The following is a 21,754-nucleotide window of genomic DNA, read 5'->3' as shown; positions in this document are numbered from 1 at the left end:
CGCCCCGCCCTTCCGCTTCCGGGTCACCACAGGCCGCTTCCCGCCCGGCGCAGAGCGGACACTAAGCGCGGCGGCGGCTGCCCCCTGGCGGCCAGGCGGACCTCTGCCCGCCCCGCCCAGCGCCGGATCCGGAGGTTCGAGTCCCGCCGGCGGCGCCTCCCGGGGCGAGGAAAGGGGCAGGGCCCTGAAACACCGGCAGCTTCGCCGCTTTCCCCCTTGTTTTGTGTATTCTCGCCGAGAAGCCGTGGGAGGGAGCGCTGGAGGCCAGCGCGCTGGAGCATGTCCTATGGGGAGCGGCTGAGGGAACTGGGGGGGTTTAGTCTGGAGAAGAGGAGGCTGAGGGGAGACCTCCTGGCCCTCTACAACTCCCTGAAAGGAGGGGGCAGAGAGATGGGGATGAGTCTCTTGACCCAAGGAACAAGCGCCAGGACAAGAGGGAATGGCCTCAAGCTGCGCCAGGGCAGGGTCAGACTGGCTCTTAGGAAGGATTTCTTTGCAGAAGGGGTTGTTGGGCGTTGGAATGGGCTGCCCAGGGCAGGGGGGGAGTCCCCATCCCTGGAGGGGTTTGAGTTGGGTTGACCCAGCGCTGAGGGATCTGGTGGAGTTGGGAACGGTCAGGGTGAGGTTCATGGTTGGACTGGAGGAGCTTCAAGGTGTTTTCCAACCTCGATGATTCTGTGATTCTGTAACTGCCTGCACCAACAGCCCTGGGATGTGTTTGTTTTTCCAAAATAAGGGCCAGAAAACCCTTGATACAGCACAATGAAGAGGAATTCCCCACCATAACCAATTAAAAGGTAGTTTATTGTTTGTTTTACCATAGCACCTGTAGGATTTTTAAAGTGTTAAACACACACACACAATTACAGAACTCTCAAAAAATGATTAGCTTCAAAAACCTTTATGACAAATACTGCCCAATGACCACATTGCACATAAATAGGATACAAAAGAGATAAAAAACAATGTTTATTTTTGCCCCATAAGAACCATTTACTGGAAAGAATAGGGCACTAGAGAGCACATGAATTTTAGGGACTCAACACTCTGAAGACCTCATTTTCCAGGAGAAGGTGCAGACTAGTCTGATGAGGAATTTGAGTATTTGTAGCTGCTCTTTAATTGGCTTAAAACCAAGTCAGTATTTCATGCACACCCTGAACTCACATGGCATTCACACCAAGACCCCAACTGAAGTGCCACTGAGGTTAAACCTCAATCTTTCCTTTGAATTCAGGTGGGTTTGGCTCAGTCCTGGGGATATTCAGGATCAGGAAATCAGGGTGAGAAGAGTAAAGCAACATTAGCATCACACTCAGAAAAAAAGGTGAAGATCAGGGAGTATACAAGAATCAAGTAAAAAAAAACCCCACAAAATCATTATTTCTGGTATAAAACTGTTCACGAACACTGTGGTTTTTCAGGAGATATCCTGTAGGTGTAGAGCCCAGGCACTTCAGTTATTTTCAGCTTCACACTTCTGGTGGGTGGATCCTCTCCCACCATCCTATCATCCAAGGTATTAATACAATGTTTAATAGTTTAAAAAAAAAATATTAAAAACACCCCCACAAACAAAAATCCCCACATGATCTCCCCAACACAGAAACAGAATGAAAAAGGAAGCACGAAAAGAGCTGTTTCAACCTTAACATGCTCAACGAACTGCTGACAGGTTTTAAGAGCTGAAACCATGAGGACTGTACAGGATGAAAAGAACCTTTTTCCATCATACACAAAACCATCTGCTTTTGGGGCACAGTTTATGGTGCAACACCAACGTCCAACACCAAACTGGTATTGCTGATACCCTACACTTAAGGACATCATTTTATCATCTCATGCTGCAAGGAAAAGAGGAAGATGTCTCCTGACAATGACCCTGAAATGCCAACTTATTATCTAAATAACATATGGCTTTGAAATAGGGCTCCTTTTGTGCTTAAAAGCAGAGGTGCAAGGAGACCATTGTCCTCATGGAGAAGAACGAGAGCGGCTGGGGGAGCCCAGCAAGGCACTTTCTCCAAAAACATTGGCATAGGAAGACTTGAGGAACTGGACGTAGTTTTGCATGCTGCGGTTGGTGCTCTCCGACTGCTCCAGCCGATCCTTTAAATCCTGTAGGCGACTTTCATACCGGCGCTCTGCCTGCATAAAGAAGCACAAAACCCAGGCTGAAAGACAGCAACATTCATTTTATTCATGTTAAACTTAAGCTGTTCCCTGAAACTACTGAGGATAGCAAGAATTAGCACAGCAGTAAATGACATTACCATAGATGGTACTATGATATTTATAATTTGTTCTGCTCATTTCCAACTCCATTCAGCAACCCGCTGATAAAAACAGGAGACAATGCAGCTAATCAGTTGGGCTTTTAAAACTGATTAGCTATAGTTGTGGGGAATTAAACACACTCTTTTCTGAAAAGCAGCTTGACATGATCCATGTGCCAAGGCAATTCCAAGTAAAACTCAAGTAAACAAGCAGGGTAAATAGGACTTGTGAAAGATTCCCCTTTCTTCTAGAAGAAGTCTCTAGAAGAGAAACTGCATTCTCTATTGGATAACCAAGCATAGCACATGAAGTTGAAATCTGTCCATCCTATCTGGTGCAAATCTCGTTTGAACATAAGAAAGGTCTGTTTCTTAAACACACAAGTTTAGAGCAAGTTCATGGAGATCATTGCTCTAAGTAATAAGCAAATGAGTCCCCAGTCCTGAACCAGTGACACAACAGACATGCCATCTCACACATCTCTCAGGGACACACATAACAGCACGTCACAGTCAGACACAGCTCTGCATGATTTTTGCAGCATGTCCATAGGTTTATAGACTCCAACTACTGCCGGGACACCACCACCATAGCAGGAGTATTCCTTGCAAGTCACTCACATCATCTTTGCTCCGACGCAATTGGTTCAGCTCTGTTTTATTCCTACTCAGCTGGGTCTCCAAATCCAACATCTTGGACTGGGCTGCCCTCTCTCTAGATGTTGCTCGTTCTCGAGTTTGTTCCACCTAAGTGTAGCAACAGAACAACAACTTTGTTAAAGGGTTGTCTAAGGAAGAGTGATTTTTCCCTATCCCATTGCCCATAAAAGCCCTATAAAGCTTAACTGTACAAATTCTCATACATAAGCAGCAGTTCAGTCTTGTGCTTTTCTCTCTTCTGTTGCAAACCGGAACTCGGGGTTCAGTTTTCCAATGGTTTAAGTGCAAACAGTACCAGCACATTTTATTATTTGTATTTCATTGAACATGACGATTTTAATCATCATGAGGAGTTATTTCCAGCATTCTTGCTATTTCCCTTTTACAGTCTGAGTAGTTTTGGGAGAATTTGCAAACACAAGAAATTACTTACTTGTCTTTTGGCATCCTCAATGGCCATCTCCAACTGACGTGCCAAGGAGCTACATTCACGGGTCTTCTCCTCTAACCGCAGCTGACACTGGTGGATCGACTCCTCACGTTTTGCTATGACCTGAAGGAATTCTATGTTCTGGGCACTCGTTGTCTCTAGTTTTCTAGGTTAAGACAATAAGGGAATGAAACCTATTCATTTTAAATTGAGTGTGTTTCAGTCTGCCTTTTTGTCAGGTCCTGACTAGTTAGGGAATAAATTCTATTCCCCCTTGAAAGGCAAGAGCCCCAAGAAACACTTTTCCATTTCTCAAATCAAAATTTCAAAGATTGAAGGACATACAGAGTACTCACATACCTGCATTTTCCCAGACATTGTCAGGAAAAGGCATTTATAAACACTGTAATATTCAGTGACCTCAAAATTGTCAGGCTAGATTGGACAAGAAGCTGGTTTATCTGCAGTGTAAGTCATCCATCATCCCTTCTAACGACATTCATAAAAGGTGCTGCAAAAACCTGTAACTCTCTCTTCAGTGGACAGCTACTGATTAGAGATCCTTGTGGGATAAGCAAATGCACAGAATCCTGGAAGCACACGGGGACTGGAACAAGACTGATGCTATTTCAGTCCCCTGAAAAAACAATGGGAAGAGGATGGAAATGGTTAAGAGAGCAAGAAAGCCTAATATTTCTAACCTTTCTAGCTCTTCCACCTTCAAGGTGAGCTGCTTTTTCTCCTCCTGGGCAGACTGATATCTCTCTCTTGTCATCTCCATTTTGTCCCCCTGGAGCTCAATCTAAAAATTACAGTAAGTAATTACTTTACAGAGCAGTCACTACACACACACAACCAACCACCTGAAACATATGCTCTCCAGAAGGAAACATGCTCAATCCGTAATTTCCAGAAAGCCCCAGAAAAGGAACAGTGGATAGAAAAGCAAAGCACTAAATGTCCATTTTTGTGGTGCTTCCAGTTAATGTTTGGAAAGATACAAGAAAATTCTTCTGTGCTGCAAATGAAAAGCCAGGTCCATAAACACTTGCATGCAGAGCAGCCAGGTGTAAGCACAGCAAAGCACATGCGTTAAAAGCAGCCATATACATGACAGCAGCCCACAAAGGCATTAGAGCCCGAACTATCAGGAAGGTTTGTAATTCCAAGGCAATCAGGGTAAAGCAGTCAGACTGTGAGATCATTTGCTGTGTCTTGAGGCATGGTTATAGAAGTCATGCCTGTCTGCAATTGTCCTGCAATACCTACACACTCCTCCTGGGGACAAAAAAACAGGGACTAGGAAAACAACCTGAAAGCAGGGTGAGAAAACAAGGTTGGGACAGCACTATCAGCAGAAAACCACAGGAGGGAAAGCTGACAAGATGATGGAAGTAACAGAAGTGAGTGTTGGCATTAGCAAGGGTTCTCACTGCTGCTACTCAAGTCCCAGTAAGGTTCCACACCAAGGGATGAAAACCCTTTCAAACAGTAAGGAATGCTACTAGCTACGCCACTAACTTCTTGCACAAAGACAGGGCACACACCTTTATTTTGCAGTGCACGTTTAATCTTTTCAAAAAGAGATGAGAACAGAGATGAAGTTTGAACCTTCCTGTGATTAGAAATTCATCTTGGTCTCAAGACTCGTGGATTGCAGCGCTGCAGGTACTTTCTGCCAGTCCCTTACCCGCTGACGAAGATCTGCAATGATGATAGACAGGTCCATGTTCTTCTTCTCATAACTCTGAAGCTGGTCCTCACATTCTGCTAGCTTTGTCTCTGTGATCTTTAGGATCTCAGGCAGCTTTTCCAGTTCAGCAAGCCGGCACTGGAACTGCTTACGTGCCTACAATCAAAGAAGAGAACATGAGGAACTTCCAAATGTTTGTAAGGTCAAGGCTAAAAAATTTCTCAACTTCAATTGTTAAACTGCAGCTGTTAATCTGCAGCCACGATGACACTGTGTGGATATTTGGCCAGTGCTGGGAGTTCAAAGCCTAAGGTCCTCTCCTACTCCAAAAGGCTTTATCTTAGGATTTGGCATTCTCTATGGATGGAGTGAGAATGAGTATTTTGGATCCTGGGCTTCAATTTTACTAGAAGTACAAACTCTTTTTTTGAGGACAGCTGTTCACACCAGACAATGGTGCAACCCACACAGTCCACTGCTCTAAACGGCTATTTCTGTAGCAAAGGACACACTAAGCAATTTAAACACCTCTGGAAGAATGCCATATGGTAAAAAAGAAGCTGCTGAGAAAAACTACTGTAAAAGGTAAACTCAGATAAGCCTTTTATTTCCTATTCACAGCCATTTTTCACTACATTCAGAACATCAAGATCCATGAATGTCTACAACATATTGAGCCTTTAGAGGAATAGTTACCAGTTCAATCTCCTTGTTCATTTCATCCTTTAGTGTCTTGTTCTCTTTATCACACTTCTCCAGTTTTGCTGCCACATCATCTGCTTCGATTTGGGCCTTTAACACCTGGACGTACAAAAAACCCCATATACTTTATCTGTTATATATAGTTTTCAACAAATGTGCAGTGCTTTGGAGTAACTAAAGCTGCTCAAGGACCAGCAATGTTTCTTGCCACACTAACCACCACCCCAGCACTGTATTTGGAAGTTTACTTTCTGCTCCTGCCACCTGGATCATTTGGGCTTTCCAACAAATGTTCTTCCCTCTTGCTTTATCTTCCTACTACCGCAATATCCAAACTCCACCCCCCCCGAAAAGCAGCCAAGGAACTGTTCTTGTCACACTAAAAGGCGGGAGAAAGCATCTCATCTTTGTAAAGAAGCAAGGAAAAGTAAAATAATTAAACTGAGTCTTTTCCATTAATCAAGATCTCTGCTGTGGGAGTCAGCTCTTCCTAACAACCAAGTTATCGGCACATAGTGAGCAAGACAAGTCTTCCACACCTTGGCATACAGCACATGGCAGTCTGGATGCTGCCATTTGAGAAAAAAGTCAGGCTAATAGAGACAGAAGAACCAAAACCACATGAAATTGCAACATCCTCTAAGAGCAAGGGCAGGGTTAAGGCGTTACAGAATAAGCCACAATAGTGAAGGGAGAAAACATGTTTATGCCAGGACTGAAGGTTTTCATAAAATACCTACCTGTGACTTGTAGTTTTCAATCAGCACTTCATAGTTCCTGATAGAGCTCTTGAGCTGCTGCACTTCCATCTGCGCCTGGTTCAGCTTTTCCTCCATTGGGACCACACTAGCCTGAAAAAGAAAACATCTTCTATTGAGCGCTTAGAAGTATCTGCCACATTAACTGTCCAACATTGCCTAGACTAAGAAAAAAGTCTTTTGTCAGTGTAAGTTGGCAAAACTTTCCAGACCTCAGTGGATTGCCAAATTTTCACCAGCAGAGCACAGAGGTTTGGGATGTGCAATCTTTCCATTTGCCTGAATGAGCTGTGCTACTTGGATTAGGGCCACTCCTTATTTGGATCAATGCCTAGCTTTCCAAGAAGAAAATTATGTAGGTCACCTACAAGATCACCAGTAGTAAGAGATGACAAGAGAAATGCACCAGCCATTTGGGTTTTTTATTCTGGAGATTACCATTCTTTCTGCATGAGCTACAGTTGTTTGTTCTCTAGCCAGCAGCACAAAGATGTAAGGGCAAGATGTAAGATCTCAGCTGGAAGAAACAGTACTTGGAGATACTCCTAGTCAAAACATGGAAGAAACCCAGTCCTCCCAGCATGTTCACTTTCTTTCTTTATGTCTCTTCCCAGCATACTTGCCCTATCATACTCAGATTACAGTAAAACTGTTTTGAAACTAAATGGCAGCAATGGGTGCAAATCAACTCTGTCCTCAGAGGACAAGCAACTTGTATAATTTCTCGGTATTTTTTCCCCTAGAATTTTAGCATCAAACTCCTAGAATAACTGACCTTTAGCCTTTCATTCTCCATTTTGAAAGAAGTGGTCTCTGTAGTCTGTTCACGTAATTTATCCACCAAATTTTCTCTGTCCTCCCGCATCTTGTCCTCCAGGGTTGCCTGCTGTTCCAGCAAGTCTGCAACACGGCTGCCAGACAGAAAAAAAATTTATTCTTTCTTGTCACTTAAGAATTAGACTCCTAACCCTTGAAAATTAGCTTCAGAAATATGTCTTTTCCCTATCATTTCATCTTCCTCCTCCAGTCATGTATGCACTCTATCTGTTACACTGTTCTACTACCTCAGTCTTAGCCTGCTGAAAGTTAACTTGAGTTGTCCCCCTGGACCTCAAATGCGTTGACTCCAAGACACACAGGATAAAGAGGTACCTCTTTCCTGTCTCGTACCTACCTCACCTATGGCAGTGATACCAACACATTTATTTACCTTCACAAGAAAACTGGCACAAACTATTCTGCCTATCTCTTCTAATCCCTTCCATTCAAGCACCTCAAACAGATCTCAAAAGAAAGATAACAATTCTTTCAAAACATTACAAAATGGCAAAGGAACAGAGCATTTTAAGGGTCAGCAAACCCTTTAAAACACCTGCCTTTGCTGTGGCAAACCAGCAGCAGAAGCCACATCTCTCTCTCACTCACTCTCCTTTAGCTCTTAGGCAGTGCTGGTTTTGCTCAGATATTTACGATTAAATTATTAAATTTAATTAAATTATCCTTGAACTTAGAACTCATCCCCATTCATGCTTGTTTCTCCACACTGATTTTATTTTAACCTGTTCAGCGTAACAATTTCCAGTTCAAGGTCACTCTTGTCCTTTACTACTTTGTTGTAGCGACTCCTCCAGGACTCCAGAGTAGACAGCGCCTCAGCAACATAACTGTCCTACCAAACAAAAGAAATACATGAGGAAAAGAGCAAGGGGGACAAAAACGTCACTGGACATGGGATATGCAGACAATACGCAGAGATGTTGATATGGGTAAGCATGATATGTGCAGAGACTTCACTAATACTTTCAAAATATTGAGCACAAGTGTTTTTATTCTTCCTGATCCTTCAGAGAGAGGTGTTCCCCAACACTGCTGTCAGCCAACAGACATAATAGCAGTGAAAGAAGAATCCTCTTTGAAGGCAGGTGAACTACCATAAATACAAAGCATGGCTAAGATTCTACAAGTGGCTCTGGTCCCTGGAATTCTAAAAACAATGCAGAAAAAAACCAATCAAGTAGTGCAAAAATCCATGTTTCCTTCTGATTTGTTTCAGTCCTAACTCTTCTACATTTTCTTGATATCCTTAAGTCATCTTTCAACAGGAAATTCCTGTACACCTCTAAGTCTTTGTACTTCCCTGCTCTGACTAGTTTCTGGGTTAGCAACCAACTCCATTCACACTTTCAGTCAAAACCACAAGGCTTCACTTTATTGGCTTTTTTCAGCCCTCAGATTCTAAAGAACCAGGAGAAAAATCAGATCTGTTAGTTTAGTATGATCTAAGTTACTGCATGTCCTAAGTTAAAGGACATGCAGCAAATACAGTGACAGCTGAGAAAACTGGATTTGTTCTAAACTTAGCATAAATGGGCCAAGGCACCAAGACAGAAATAAATCTCATTAGTTGAAAGCAGAGACCGTCCCCAGAGCTGCTACCAGAAATCAAAGATCTAGATGCATAATCTGAAATGAGGTCTCTCTTCCTGTATTATCAGGTACCTTTTCTGCTAGCTGGGCAGCCAGCTGCCCTGCATACTCTTCACTCCGCTCTGCCCGCTCTTTCTGTGCACGGATGGCTTTCTTCAGGGCCTCTTTATCACGGTCTGCCTTCTGCCTTAGTTCTTTCAGTTGTTCCATGGTGAGTTCCACCTCTGCCTTATGCTGAGCTTCACTGCGCTCCAGATTCTGCAGCAGGGGGAGAAAACACACCACATGGAATAGTGTCCTTATGCAGGTATACCCAAAGCAGCAACTTATTTCCTAGAAACAGTGGAGAGAGCTGGGCATAACCCCCCAACCACCAGCCTGGAGGTACCTGCAACCACGTTTCACCTCCACAGTCCTGTCCTAATGCTGACAGACATATCAGCATGACACATCTTCCTTTCCTTCCAAAAGTCTTCCTTTTTTTCTTTCATAAGCTGCTCTCTAGAATACTGATTTCCTGGCCTGACCAAGATAAATACCAGTCTACCAGTCTTTTGATCTACCCGAGAACATTCTCTTTATTAATTGAAATACTCACATATAACTATGTTGCTTTATACAGCTATAAAGCTTAACAGAAATAAAGCTCTTCTAAATCATTAACATACATATGTTCATCACAACATCAACAGATATGTAAAACATAAGACTTTGAACAAGATAAACCAGGGGAACTTTCTCTTCCTCATTAATACTGCAGAAAGCACACGAGTATGATCAAACACAGGAATTTACGGCACAGCATTTTCCCCAGAAAGCAAGTAGTTTACAATCTGTCTCGATGCTTGACTAAACCAAACCCATCTTTTAAATAATTATGTAGTAATTAACTTAGCAAAAAAAAAAAAAAATCTAATCAATGCACATAGACCTTAAGGCTATGATTTTTGCCTCATGCATCAAAAGTGAAAAGCTTTTTTTCTTACTTCATTTGAAAAGTATGGTGTGTGTTAGTGGCACAAACATCACCAGCCAATATTTCAGGCTACCAGACACAGTAGAAGAATAGTAGGTGAATGCTACTTCCCTTGTCAGTCAGTTCAGTCCATCAGTGTAAATGAAAAGACAATCCCCAGGGACCACTGAAAACATACCCGTATCTGTATAGTCAGACGGTTGTTCTCAGCTTCTTTGTTTCGCAGTTGCACTTGTAAATGGCCTCTCACAGTCTCCATAGATTTGGAGAGTTCGCATGCTGTCTTTGCTTGGTCCTAAATAAGAAGAAAACATGACACACACCTTTTTCCTCAACAAGCTAATTAGAAGGAACACTTTATAATATGTAACAGCGTCAGATTTCTTCACTGAATGATCTCCAGTCACCTCCACCTTCCTCAGATGGACTTTCACATCTCCTCTGCTCCAACAAAATGGGCAACAAATGAGTAGCTGTTTATTTTACATCAGATGTGAATGACTGGCCCAAAAGATGTGTTGCCTTAGAACAAATCCTTCATATCTGATCTCTTCCACTACATTCCTTTTTTACTTCCTAAACAGAGGAACAGACTGGAATTTGACATCAGGAACCAACATGACCTTAAACAAAATGGCAACTCAGTGATAAGCCCAAGCAAAGAGAAGATCACCTATTCATCTTTGTGACAGCTCTTATTAGCAGAATATGGAATCTACAACTGTGTGGGAACAGGTAGCTAGCTGTCTGTCTAGTTTTATAAGCAATCAGTCATCTGAACCCTTAAAAAGTAATTGTCTGCAAGTACAAACCTATGCTTTGGACTACCTGCAGTTCTACAGAACTGGAAGGTGGAGCAAAGAGAGGAAAATAGAAAGAGGAAACTACCTTTTCTGCCTGTATCTGAATGGTAAGATTGTCCACTTCTTCTTCTTTCTCCCGAAGCCTCATCTGAAGTTGCTGGGAAAACAAACACCACTCAAATGTTAAGTAACAAGCACATTTAGGTTGGTAGGTGGAGGGAAAGAGGTGTAACTGCCACCGTCCCGAGACCCTCTGATCCACAGTACTCTCTCTGGTATCCACAGCAACAGCATCCTCAGCCCTGGAAAAACAGGCTGCATCCTCCTCAAGCAGAAAGCAAAAGGGATACACGTACATTTGTGTAACAGGGCACAGGATACCCAGTCAAGAACAAGGACCTGGCAGGACTATATACTCTACAGACAAAAGAGGGCATTACCTATGTCTCAGAGCAAGTTTTATAACTTCTGGCAGTGTAAGGACTCTTTTCTCAGTTTACAGATAAAGAAATGAACAAAAACTGGCACCAGGTCACTCACTCATTCAGTGACAGAAGCAGATACAGAAAGCTTACCCTCTTTGTGCTTTTCTGTCTCTAAGGATAACATGATAAACACACAGAAACAATAAGATGATTTCCAAACTGAAGAACTCTATCTTGATTGTCAGGGGTATTTTGGCAGTAGATATTTTTTTTCTCTTCCACCCTCAGTTTTCTTTTTAAAGAAATCTGTAGTATGATTCTTGCTCTGTACATTCAGTGCCATAAGAAAAGGTAAGCATAATCATTTGTACTTAAACATAAGAACAGGCTTAGGTTCTCCTTTACAGCTGAATACTGTAAATCCTGATGGTGCTCTTATATGTAGGTGTAGTTGTGCCATCCCCATTCTAAGCCCCCCATATTTCAAAGGCTATGAAAATCTGTCCACTTGAAAATGTAGGCTGTTAACCTGAGGAGCAATGCAGTAGCTCCGATTACCACAAAAGCCAAAATATTTTTTATTGGTCTAAAAGGCATTAGTGTAAGACTTGATGGCTGAATACAAGACAAAGAAGAGCTTGTCATTTTAGATCTCTCTGCTTTATCATTAAGGAAAAAAGAAAAAAAAAAGAGATTATGGTTTGCTTACCATTTTCTCTGCATCTGAGTCAGCCAGCCTTTTCAGCAGTGCTCCTTGCTGCTCCAGTATCTTCTGAGCATCCTTCTACAAAAGAAATATGTGAGAAAAATTGTTAACTAAAAAGTCAATTTTATACAGATTCTTTAAATGGAACTGGAAAAAAATCAACCATTTCCTCCCAGTTGCAGCAGCAGTTCTCAGAAGATACCCAGAAGCATTAAATTTGCTAAATATTTCACAAATCATCACCCATCTCAGAAAGCTTTTCCACTTTTCAGTCAAAGATTATAATAAAAAGCACGATGGCAATTTAAGATCTTTCCAAACCCTCCCGCTACTCAGGGAAAGTCATGTGGAAGAACTCAGTCCTTTTATCCAGTCTCACTGGTAGCTGAAAGAACTGTTACCATCAGCCTGCTTTTGCTGGAATATAAACTACAGGAGGAATAGCAATTTAATTTCTGCTTTGCTCTTACAAGCAGTATAGAATTGTTCTGTACAAGCAGTACAGAACTGTTTACAGTTTCTCTGTTATTGCTCTTACAGCCTACAAAAAGAAAGGTCTGAAGATCTTCAGGCTCCCATTAGCTAAGGCCACATCTAGTCCTTCGAGTTCAGCCAATGCAATTGTAGCAGTAATATTTCAGACTAGCAGGAGGAGCAGACACAGCTGTATCCACATGAGAAGCAGTAGTGCCTATGCCTTTTAATACAAAGACTTAGGTGCTCTAACATCCTCACAGCAGAAAAGTCAGTCTCACTCTATGATGTAGGCAGGGATTAAAAAAACCTATCCACCCTTTATGACACAGAGTCAACAGCAGAGTTGGGGAACATAAAAAAAAAGTTAAAAGCTCTGAAACTCCATTTCAGTCCACAAGACAACACAGCCTCCTGCAGTCATCCAAGTTCAAGCACACAGACTGCTCACCTCCCGGTTGTGCTGCTCTCTGAGAAGTTCTCGTAGTGTCCGGTTGGTTTCTTCAAAGGTGCTCAACTTCTGGAGCAGAAGCTCTTTTTGTCTTGTCAGTGTGCTAATGTCTGAGCTGCTCATGTGTTTCTCCTAGAGGACAAAAAAAAAGAAAAGAATTGTTCACATGGAATTAATGTGTGAAGCTGATACAAGCATGAACAGTGCAATAGTCAGCACCATGTGTGCAGAAGGTGACTGGATGCTGCAAAGTAAACACCCCGCTTCCAGACCAAACTAGCATACACCTTAAACATGTTAAACCCCTTCACTTTTCCTTACATTCTTCTGGATCAGCAACTGTAACGTTACACTTTTAAGACAGCCATATAATATAACAGGACAATGTAGTAAAGGGAAGAACAAAAAAAGACAACACCTACAATGTTGAGTCTCCCAATCGTGTTTTTCAGGGCATGGATCTGCCTGGCTGCTGCTGCTCCATCCCTTTCTGCCTCGCTCAGCTTGGACATCAAACACTCTTTCTCGTGCTGCAAATACTTTTTCTGTAGCCTGTAATGAGAATTCAGCCATCAGAGAAACAAGAAGCTTTGACAGCTGTACCAACCACTACTGATATACAGCTGATTGGGTTAAAACTCATAAAAACCCTCGAATCAGAGGATGAAGCCACTAAACAAACACTGCTTAAGATTTACCCTCTTTTAGTGTGGAAGTTGTGACAGAAGCCAGTAAGTAGACACCAGGAGCCTGCTAGGACCACAGCTAAGAAACAATAACTGAGAGGGGACAAATCAGGCTAATACCAAAGCCTGCACACACTGCTGAACCCAAAACACAATGCCGTGCTTTTCCTGGGCACTTAAGCCACACCAGAAGTAAGACTCCAAATAGCTGAACATGAAACAGGAAAGCACACCAAGCTCAAAGTTCTTAGCCAGGGCTTGCAATCTCAGAAGTATTCACAAAGTTTTCTGAAAAAGGAATACACAGTATTAACTTCCAAGTGATCTTTCTTAAGGAAAAAATAACTAACTCTCTTAAAACACTAGTGTCCCCCTGGAAACACAAACTTCCCTAATTTAGACACAAAGTAGATGCAAAAACGTCAGACTTGGAGACCTTCAGGGTCACTAATAAAAAAAAAAAAAAACCAACCATGATGCAGTTTTCTCAGTGGCTGTCACTCTCATCACAGTATGATCTTCACAAAGGCCAAAAATTCTCCTCTAGTTTTCAGCTCCATGTTTATTTATTTATTGTTCTACCAATATCATCCTAATTCAAACAGCATCTCTTAGCCTTCAAGATATTAACTGCAGAGCTAGGATGACCCTCCAGCAGGCCATACAAGCCAACCACTCTCAGGTTCCTCTCAGAGTAGTTTTTTTCCATTCCAATAATCATGCTAGAGACCTTCTCTGCAGCTATCACCATCTGAAGTCCCCCTTCTAAAAGGTGACAAAAAAAAAAAAATCCAAGAACATAAGTTCTTCAGTAGCACTGCAACCCAGGGTAGAAACTAGAACCTCAAATAATGTTAGCAATAAAGGAAGTCAGTGCCCTGTAGATACTACTATTTGCAGTAACAATGGAGAACTGGAGCTTTCTTACACAGTCAGATCTTTCTCTTCCTTTATGCGCTCAATATTGCGCCTGAGCAGTGTATTCTCATGTTCTGTTTCTACCAGCTCTTGTGTGACCTCATTCAATTCTTCTTTCTGCTCCTCAAGGAGACGCTTTGTCATTTGCTGCTGTTCCTCCTTTTTCTGTAGCTTGGCCTGAAGAAGATATTAAAATAGAACTTAAGGCAAACCAGGTGCTTTTAAAGTGATACACAGAATCCACATCTCAAACCAATGAACCAGCTATTCAGCTGTGCCAAACAACAAAGGACCACAGCTGTTTGGGGGTTTTTTTGCCTAGATACTTCCAGGCTGCTCCTGCGCACAAAGGGCGTAATTCACTTACTGCCTGGAAATACCTTCCATCCCACAGGCACAGGGAGACACAAGCATCCTGGCACTAAGTCCAAAATTGTTATCAGCATGAGACATGTGACAGACATCAAACATGGCAGGAAAGGAGCTCTGGTAGCAGTTCACATGCTGGAGATGGCTCCCATTGCTCCACTATTGCTTCGGGAGATCCAGGGAACTGGGTGGAATCAACCTAAATAGTCCCTGTCATTTTGTTTCTATCTACCTATTAATAAAACATCAAGATACTGTATTTTTCACCTTCTAGAATGACCAGTTTTCAGATTTGGGGCTTGCGCAGAAGAGATATTATTTGGAAACTGAAGCACAGCAATACCTTATTAAATGGATAATGTTTTAAAATGTTTCATAGTAGGGCTTAGTGAATTTCTCACTAGGATAATTCAGCTCTTCTAAACAACTCTGATCGATTTTTTTTTTTTTTTTTTTAAAGCAAGCTACCAGTGGCATGGGTAGTCTTCCAGTGCACCAAGACTTGACTCCAGCCTCCTCTTGCCCAACAATCAGCTACAAAGCCCAAGTCAGCAGGTCTTTACACTGTCTCCTCACCTCATTCTTCAGCGTTCCCACCACATTCATCAGGCTATCTATCTTCTTTTCATATTCGTTCATTTTGCTGTAAACAGCATCCTCCTCATCTGTAGAGAGGTCACTCAAGCGCAATACTGACAGCATTCTTTCGGAATCTGGAGGCGTAATTTCGAGGCGGCGAGTTGGTCCCTGGTAGAAAAGCAATAAAAAGCATCAGTTTTTTAGCATAAAATTATAAACAGTGTTCTAACCCTAACTCTGCTAAAAACAGAGACCAGGTTGCATCACTGCAATAAGGCTAGTAAGGAAAAAAACATTTGTAAACAGCTCTTTCGTTTCCATCAGAGAAAGGTCAAGAATGCAGAAAGACTAGAACAGAAAAAGAAGAAAAAAAATAATGAAAGTTCAAATTCTCATCTAGGAAGAGCCAGGAATACAAAAGGCAAAACTATCAACCCACGAGAAAGAAAATACTACACAATACTACACAAATGCTCCACACTTTGGAAGAAACTAAGAACAGCAGCCCCTTGCTGTGCTTCCACATGAGATCTTGAAGGGGACTAGTAAAACTACAATAAACAAATAAATCTGTCTAAATTTGTCTGGCTTCTAGAGGAAGAAAGGCATGCTATGGCCATAGGCTGCTAATTAATTTCCAATTTTTCTATATTAAAAAGTGAAAAAGATTTCTAGAAGACACTTAAAATGGATAGTAGGTGACAGTAGCCTTCTTTCAGATCAGCCCAGCTCCCTCACTACACAATTGTTCTCTTCAACCTCAGATAAACCTGAAAGCTTGTTTTAAAGAGCAAAATCAGCCGTACCTCCCATTTGCAGGTGGACTCCCCGACAGATGTTTTGCCTGGGGGCATCCAGGGGGCCTTAGTTTTCACCCGGACAGTTCGACACACATTCGTGGTATCTGTTTTCATTTTCTGTTTGTGCTTTTGCTAAAGAAAGAGAAAATAAAATAAATCACAGACTTTTAAAGAACCATTTAAAATTCTTAGTGCTGCAAAACGAATGAAAGATCATTCATACAAAAATATCACAGTGTTTCACATGATACATCAGATCAGATGACCCAGAAGCCATCGGAGGAGGCTAACAGCAGCCAGAAGGCTCTTGCACATTCAGCTGACAGTATGGCTAGATGTGGTAAATTCTTCTTGTTTATCATGTAGTAACTCTGTTATATCACCGGGATACCTGCACTTGTGAGGTGATGAGAGCCTTACCCAGCAGGTCAGGGGTGGGAGATTGGGGTGGCAGGGAAGGAAGTCTCCTCTGTATGGAGATACACGAAAAAATACCACAATACAACCCATTCATGTGAAGAAGGAACAACCTGGGAGATCCCTTCTCCATTCCACATTCATCTCACAAAAGAGCAGGTGTATCATTTGACAACAGCACTACCAGAGAAAAAAAAAAAGAATAGTGCAGTGTGATTGGTTATGAAAAGCCCCTGAAGTGTTTTCCCTGCTTTGCAGTCAACTAGTAGATCCACATTTATTTGTATTGAACTCAAAGTGCTTGTAACTGAATGAAAGTTAAAGTGGTTTTGCACAATTCTAAACCTAGAGAAAAATCAGATATTCTAAATATTCCCTACAGGCAATTAATTAATAGGAGTCATTGATTTCACTGTCAGGCTCTACCCCATTGTGATATTTGCCATTAACAACAACCACTAAATTAATAGAGGACTTAGAACAGGGTGTCTGCACATAAGGAAGAAAGAGCTAGCAACTTCCATCACCTTTTGAGAACAACTTTACACAAACATCCAACTGCAAAAGAGGATATGAGATAGCTAGAAACTATTGCCTTCTGCCTACTGTGGGTAAGGCTATGAAGAGATCCTCTTTGCTGCATAGCTCAGCGGACTGAGAAGGTGCTTAATGCCAGAACATGGTTTGAACCCAGACTCTCTTTTTCTAAACACATTTATTTTAATACAATCAAGATGAATTTTGAAATGCCTAGATATTACATTTCCCCAAACCTTTCCTATAAAAATAGGGATGAAGCCAAAGATAAATCATTATCAGGACACAAATCCAGGAAATAAAAGGAGAAAATACCCCCAAACCACATCACATTGGAAGCAGTGCTCCTCACAATCACACTTGAACATGAGAAGTAACTATATATTCTATATTATACTTAAATCATCTTAAACAGAGAAGACGTATTACTGGAAATTCACCACTGAACATGAATTCAAGTCTTACAGTTCTAATACAACAGTAAAACAGACCTTGAAGATTTTGTGGTGCTTCTACAACCGTCCACCTTCCTCTTTGTAGCCCTCACAAAACACCCAGCTACACACTCCTACCTGGCATTTTGCAGGTGTGGTTTTCTGACCCTTTTTAATATGGACATGGACAGGGGTGTTTTCATCCACATGGACGTGCAAAGGGGGAGATGAGGAACGGTTCTTCATGGCTCTTCTCCCACAAACGGGAAAGGGCAATACAATGAAAGGAAACCTGTGAATAAGGAAACTGGAAATAACAACACTTCCCTCTGTGCCAGAGAGCAACAATGGCTGGCTTTGGTTAAAGTTTGAGCTTTCTTTCGGTAGCATCTGCCATTTTGAATTGCACACTATTTTGCTGTAAAGCTAGGATTAATGCAAATAATTTCTCTGCTTCTGGTATTTTCTGCTTTTAGCATGGTTATTAAAGACCAAATGCAGCTGGACTGATGGCAAGTGTCTGTAAGAGTCACTGGAGTTCAAAGTCTTAGAGCAAGTGAGCCAACCAAGAGTTCCAGTAACCAACACAATCTGAGTATGAAGAGAAATGTGGATGGAAGAGAAAAGGAGCCTTTAACATAATGTTTAGCAGAACAGTTTAGTTAAGAAAAACCAGGAAACTATCAGATCCTTCCATCCTAGAACTCCGAACCTATGAACTTTTTCACATGTGCTTAACTTTGTCTTTTTAAAACTAAACAAATGCTTAAAAGCTTTTAGATCATAGCATTTCTTTAGTCTTCAGAAAAAAGCATAACCTTAAACAATATCTAACACAACACGGAAAAGCCTGGAGACGCAAGGTTAAAAGTCATCACCTTTGAGTTTGTTGCTTTGGTTAAGGTAACAGTATAATGCAATTGCAAATCTTACAAAAATCCACCAGCAACACTAATCTGATTCTGGCAGAAAGGTTTTTGTCAGCCTAGTTAAAATTACTTACAGTTATTCTAAAACTTTTAGCTCTTCTAGAGACTGCGCTCCACGCATAGACTGAAGTCACTTCATCGTTGACAGATGAGGGACACCTGATACAGAAATAATAAAATGACTAACAGGAAAAGATGCCAATTTCTGAACATCCTCTTCTTTACAACTTAAGGCAACGTGCAGGCTTGAACACATCAAATATATGAACCCAAGTAACAAAAGTTGGCCAAGTGCAAGGTCCTGCACATGGGCTGAGGCAATCCCAGGCACAAATACAGGCTGAGTGATGAGTGGATTGAGAGCAGCCCCAAGGAGAAGGACTGGGGTATATTAGTGGATGGAAAACTGACTGTGAGCCAGCAACGTGTGCTCACAGCCCAGAAAGCCAACCGTGTCCTGGGCTGCATCAAGAGAAGTGTGGCCAGCAGGCTGAGCATGGGGTTTCTCCCCTCTTACTCTGCTCTCATGAGACCCCCTTGCAGTGCTCTGGGGCCCCCAACATCAGAAGGACATGGACCTGCTCGAGTGGGTTCAGAGGAGGCCACAAAAACGCTCGGGGTGGGGGGGTGGGGGCTGGAGCACCTCCCCTGTGAGGACAGGCTGAGAGAGTTGGGGGTGTTCAGCCTGAAGAGAAGGATCCAGGGAGACCTTCCAGTACTTAAAGCAAGCTACAGGGAAGCTGGGAAGGGACTCTTTATCAGGGAGCATAGTGAGAGGACAAGGGTGATGGTTTTAAACTGAAAGAGGGTGGATTTAGATTAGATGTAAGGAAGAAATTCTTCACTGTGTGGGTGGTAAAACACTGACACAGGTTGCCCAGAGAAGCTGTGGCTGCCCCCTCCTTGGAAGGGTTCAAGGTCAGGTTGGATGTGGCTGTGAGCAACATGGGCTAGTGGAAGGTGTCCCTGCCCATGGCGGGGGGGTTGGAACTGGATGATCTTTAAGGTCCCTTCCAATCCAACCCATTCTGATTCTATGACATCAGGCTTAGCTAACCATAGGGTAACGCTCCTTCATAATTTGCCACACAACAAGTGTTACAAGTAAAGTGTTACTTGCAATGCAGTAGACCAGGATTTCGTACAATATTTCTGCTAGACTAGAAGTTAGATCACTTGCTATAGCTCATTGATTCATCTGTCAGTTTGCCAAGGTTCATGTAATAGCCTACTCTAAATAAAACTAACACTGCAGCTGTTTTAAAGTAATATGTGTTTTGTCTTAAACACACCTGTATATAACGTCAGATTTATGAAAATTACAGAGGAGAAGACATAGCAGAACTTCCCTCAGTCAGAAACAGGAAGTGGCAGTTTTCTGAAGGAACAGGATTCCCCAGCTTCTAGCTATGAACAACTCCAAACACCACTGGGTGTTTTAATCTTCTTCTTTCCAAAGAGGGGTTAAACTCTCCTCAGGCCCGAATGTGCACACCCCCTACAGCACTGACCGAAAACTTACAGAGCTTTTGAATGACCGAAAGTGAACTCCGGCTGCTGTCACCCAGCTGTCCCTAGCAACAGGGTTTATTTCAGAAGTTTAAGTAACTTCTGCCATCTCTGGAGCCTTTGCAAAGAATCTGTAGCTGCCTCAGCGTGGCAGGGACCTAGTCTGGGGTCAGTGTCCTGCTCAAAGCAGGAGCAGCTCTGAGCTCAGAGCAGGGTTTTACCCAGTTGGGGCTGGAAAACCGCCAGGGACGGCACCACACCCCGAGCACCCTGTCCCCACCCCTGTCCCGGTACCAAGCCCGTTTTCCGTTATATATTTGAAGTCGCCTGATAGTTCCCGCTTTCCCTCGCAGCGGGAAGGACCACCCCGAGGCAGGAGCTACTTCTCACTACTGACACGGCGGGGAAGGCGCCGAAGGAGTAACTCCCGGGGGCTCGGACCTCCCCGCGGCCACACGGCGAGGGAACCCCCGCCCTCCCTCCCAGGTCCCACCGGCCCCGGCGCGCCCCAGCCCTCTCACCATGAAGGGCCGCGCGGGGCCCGCAGCCGCCTCAGGCCTTCGTCGGCGGCAGGGAGGAGGCGGGAGGCGCTGCCGGTGCCATGGAGACCCCACGGCCGGGGCGAGAAGGGCTGCGGGAGGCTGCACCGGGGGCAGTGGGCGCCGCCGCACTTCCGGGGCCGCCACCGCGCGGCCGCCCGCCGCTCCGCCATTGGGCGATTCAAACCCTCCTCGTGACCCGGGACGCCGCCGGAGGTCGCGTCACAAGGCCCCGCCCCGCAACGGGCCCCGTCGCCATAGTGACGCGAAGCGGCCCGCGGGGGCCGGGCCCGCCGCCGAGCAACCCGGGAACCCCGGCGGCCCGCGGGGAGCTGGAACGGCCGCGCTCCGCCCGCCCCGGGGCTGGGTGACCGAGCGGAGTCGCCGCGGGGCTGCAGCCGGCCCGGCGGAGCGCGGCCGAGGCAGCGGGAAGGGAAGTGGCGTCCGGGAGCTGTCGGGGTTTCACCATCTCAGTTCCTGTGTTCTGGCTGAGGAGGCTGTGAAAGGCTTTTCCTCCATCGAGGATTTACTTAAGACAGTTTAAGCGATCGTGAAGGGTTTCCTCACGCTCCTGGGTGTGTGCAGTCAGTATCTTTAAAACCACCTCACCTGCTTCAACTCTGTTTTCATACCGTGGAACACAAGTTTCAGTACAGCACAGCTTAAATACAGCACGTCACAGACCAGCAACTCAGCTGGTTTTACTGCAAACATTCCCCTTCTCCCCTCTATGTCAGATCATAACTGAACTTGTAACTAGTCTTACATCTCGGGGAAAAAAAACAGAACTCTCTATCACCCCCTTTGTTGTTACACGCAATAAAAGGTGCCCCCCCAGCCCTGAACCCACAGCCTGCAAGGACCTGCGTTACAGAGCAGTTTCAGCTGCACCTGCCCACCCTTCTGGGGAAACAGGACTTTATCAAGGTGACAATTAAGCCTTGGGCTGCACAGAGCATCACTCCCATTCAAACCTGCACCGTCTCTCACTCCAATGAACATCAGGGATTTCTACCCAGCACAGATCAGTAAACTTCGTATTCACCACATTACCTGCAGAGATGGCTCCTAGTCAGACTGCTACAACAGCAAATCCTTTGTTACTCTTGCACAGCAGAAACATCTAGAGATCCCCTGGGCATGCAGATTCCTCTTAATTCTTCTTTTTCCAAAGCAAAAACAAAGTGATTTTCAGGGGTATTCCAGAGAGATTCCATGCAGGATAGGTTTTTCAAATAACTGCTCGGCTTTAGTGA

General features: G+C 43.6%; 1 protein-coding gene across 6 annotated transcripts; it reads right to left on the bottom strand.

The window, feature by feature from the left end:
* Positions 1–783: 783 nt before the first annotated feature.
* On the bottom strand, positions 784–21,724 carry ODF2 (outer dense fiber of sperm tails 2). Of its 6 annotated transcripts, none has more exons than XM_074890902.1 (21): positions 21,552–21,724; positions 18,525–18,609; positions 17,660–17,813; positions 16,140–16,265; positions 15,331–15,501; positions 14,396–14,562; positions 13,204–13,333; positions 12,782–12,913; positions 11,860–11,934; positions 10,811–10,882; positions 10,101–10,217; positions 9,019–9,204; positions 8,079–8,188; positions 7,295–7,430; positions 6,502–6,612; positions 5,756–5,860; positions 5,057–5,215; positions 4,068–4,168; positions 3,370–3,532; positions 2,898–3,023; positions 784–2,148 (listed from the first exon to the last, which is right to left on the bottom strand). In XM_074890902.1, exons 3-21 carry the CDS (start codon positions 17,765–17,767, stop codon positions 1,975–1,977), a joined length of 2,469 nt encoding a protein of 822 aa, XP_074747003.1. In that variant the 5' UTR covers positions 17,768–17,813; positions 18,525–18,609; positions 21,552–21,724; the 3' UTR covers positions 784–1,974. The 6 variants fall into 6 exon arrangements, 5 of the variants coding, with proteins under 5 accessions (XP_074747003.1, XP_074747002.1, XP_074747004.1 ...); XM_074890901.1 differs by lacking the exon at positions 21,552–21,724 and adding an exon at positions 20,481–20,560; XM_074890903.1 differs by lacking the exon at positions 17,660–17,813.
* Positions 21,725–21,754: the final 30 nt, after the last annotated feature.

Source organism: Strix uralensis, chromosome 21, assembly GCF_047716275.1.
Source record: "Strix uralensis isolate ZFMK-TIS-50842 chromosome 21, bStrUra1, whole genome shotgun sequence".
Lineage (NCBI taxonomy): Eukaryota > Metazoa > Chordata > Aves > Strigiformes > Strigidae > Strix > Strix uralensis.
Note: the sequence above shows the minus strand (reverse complement) of the source record. Positions and strands in the feature narration are given on the sequence as shown.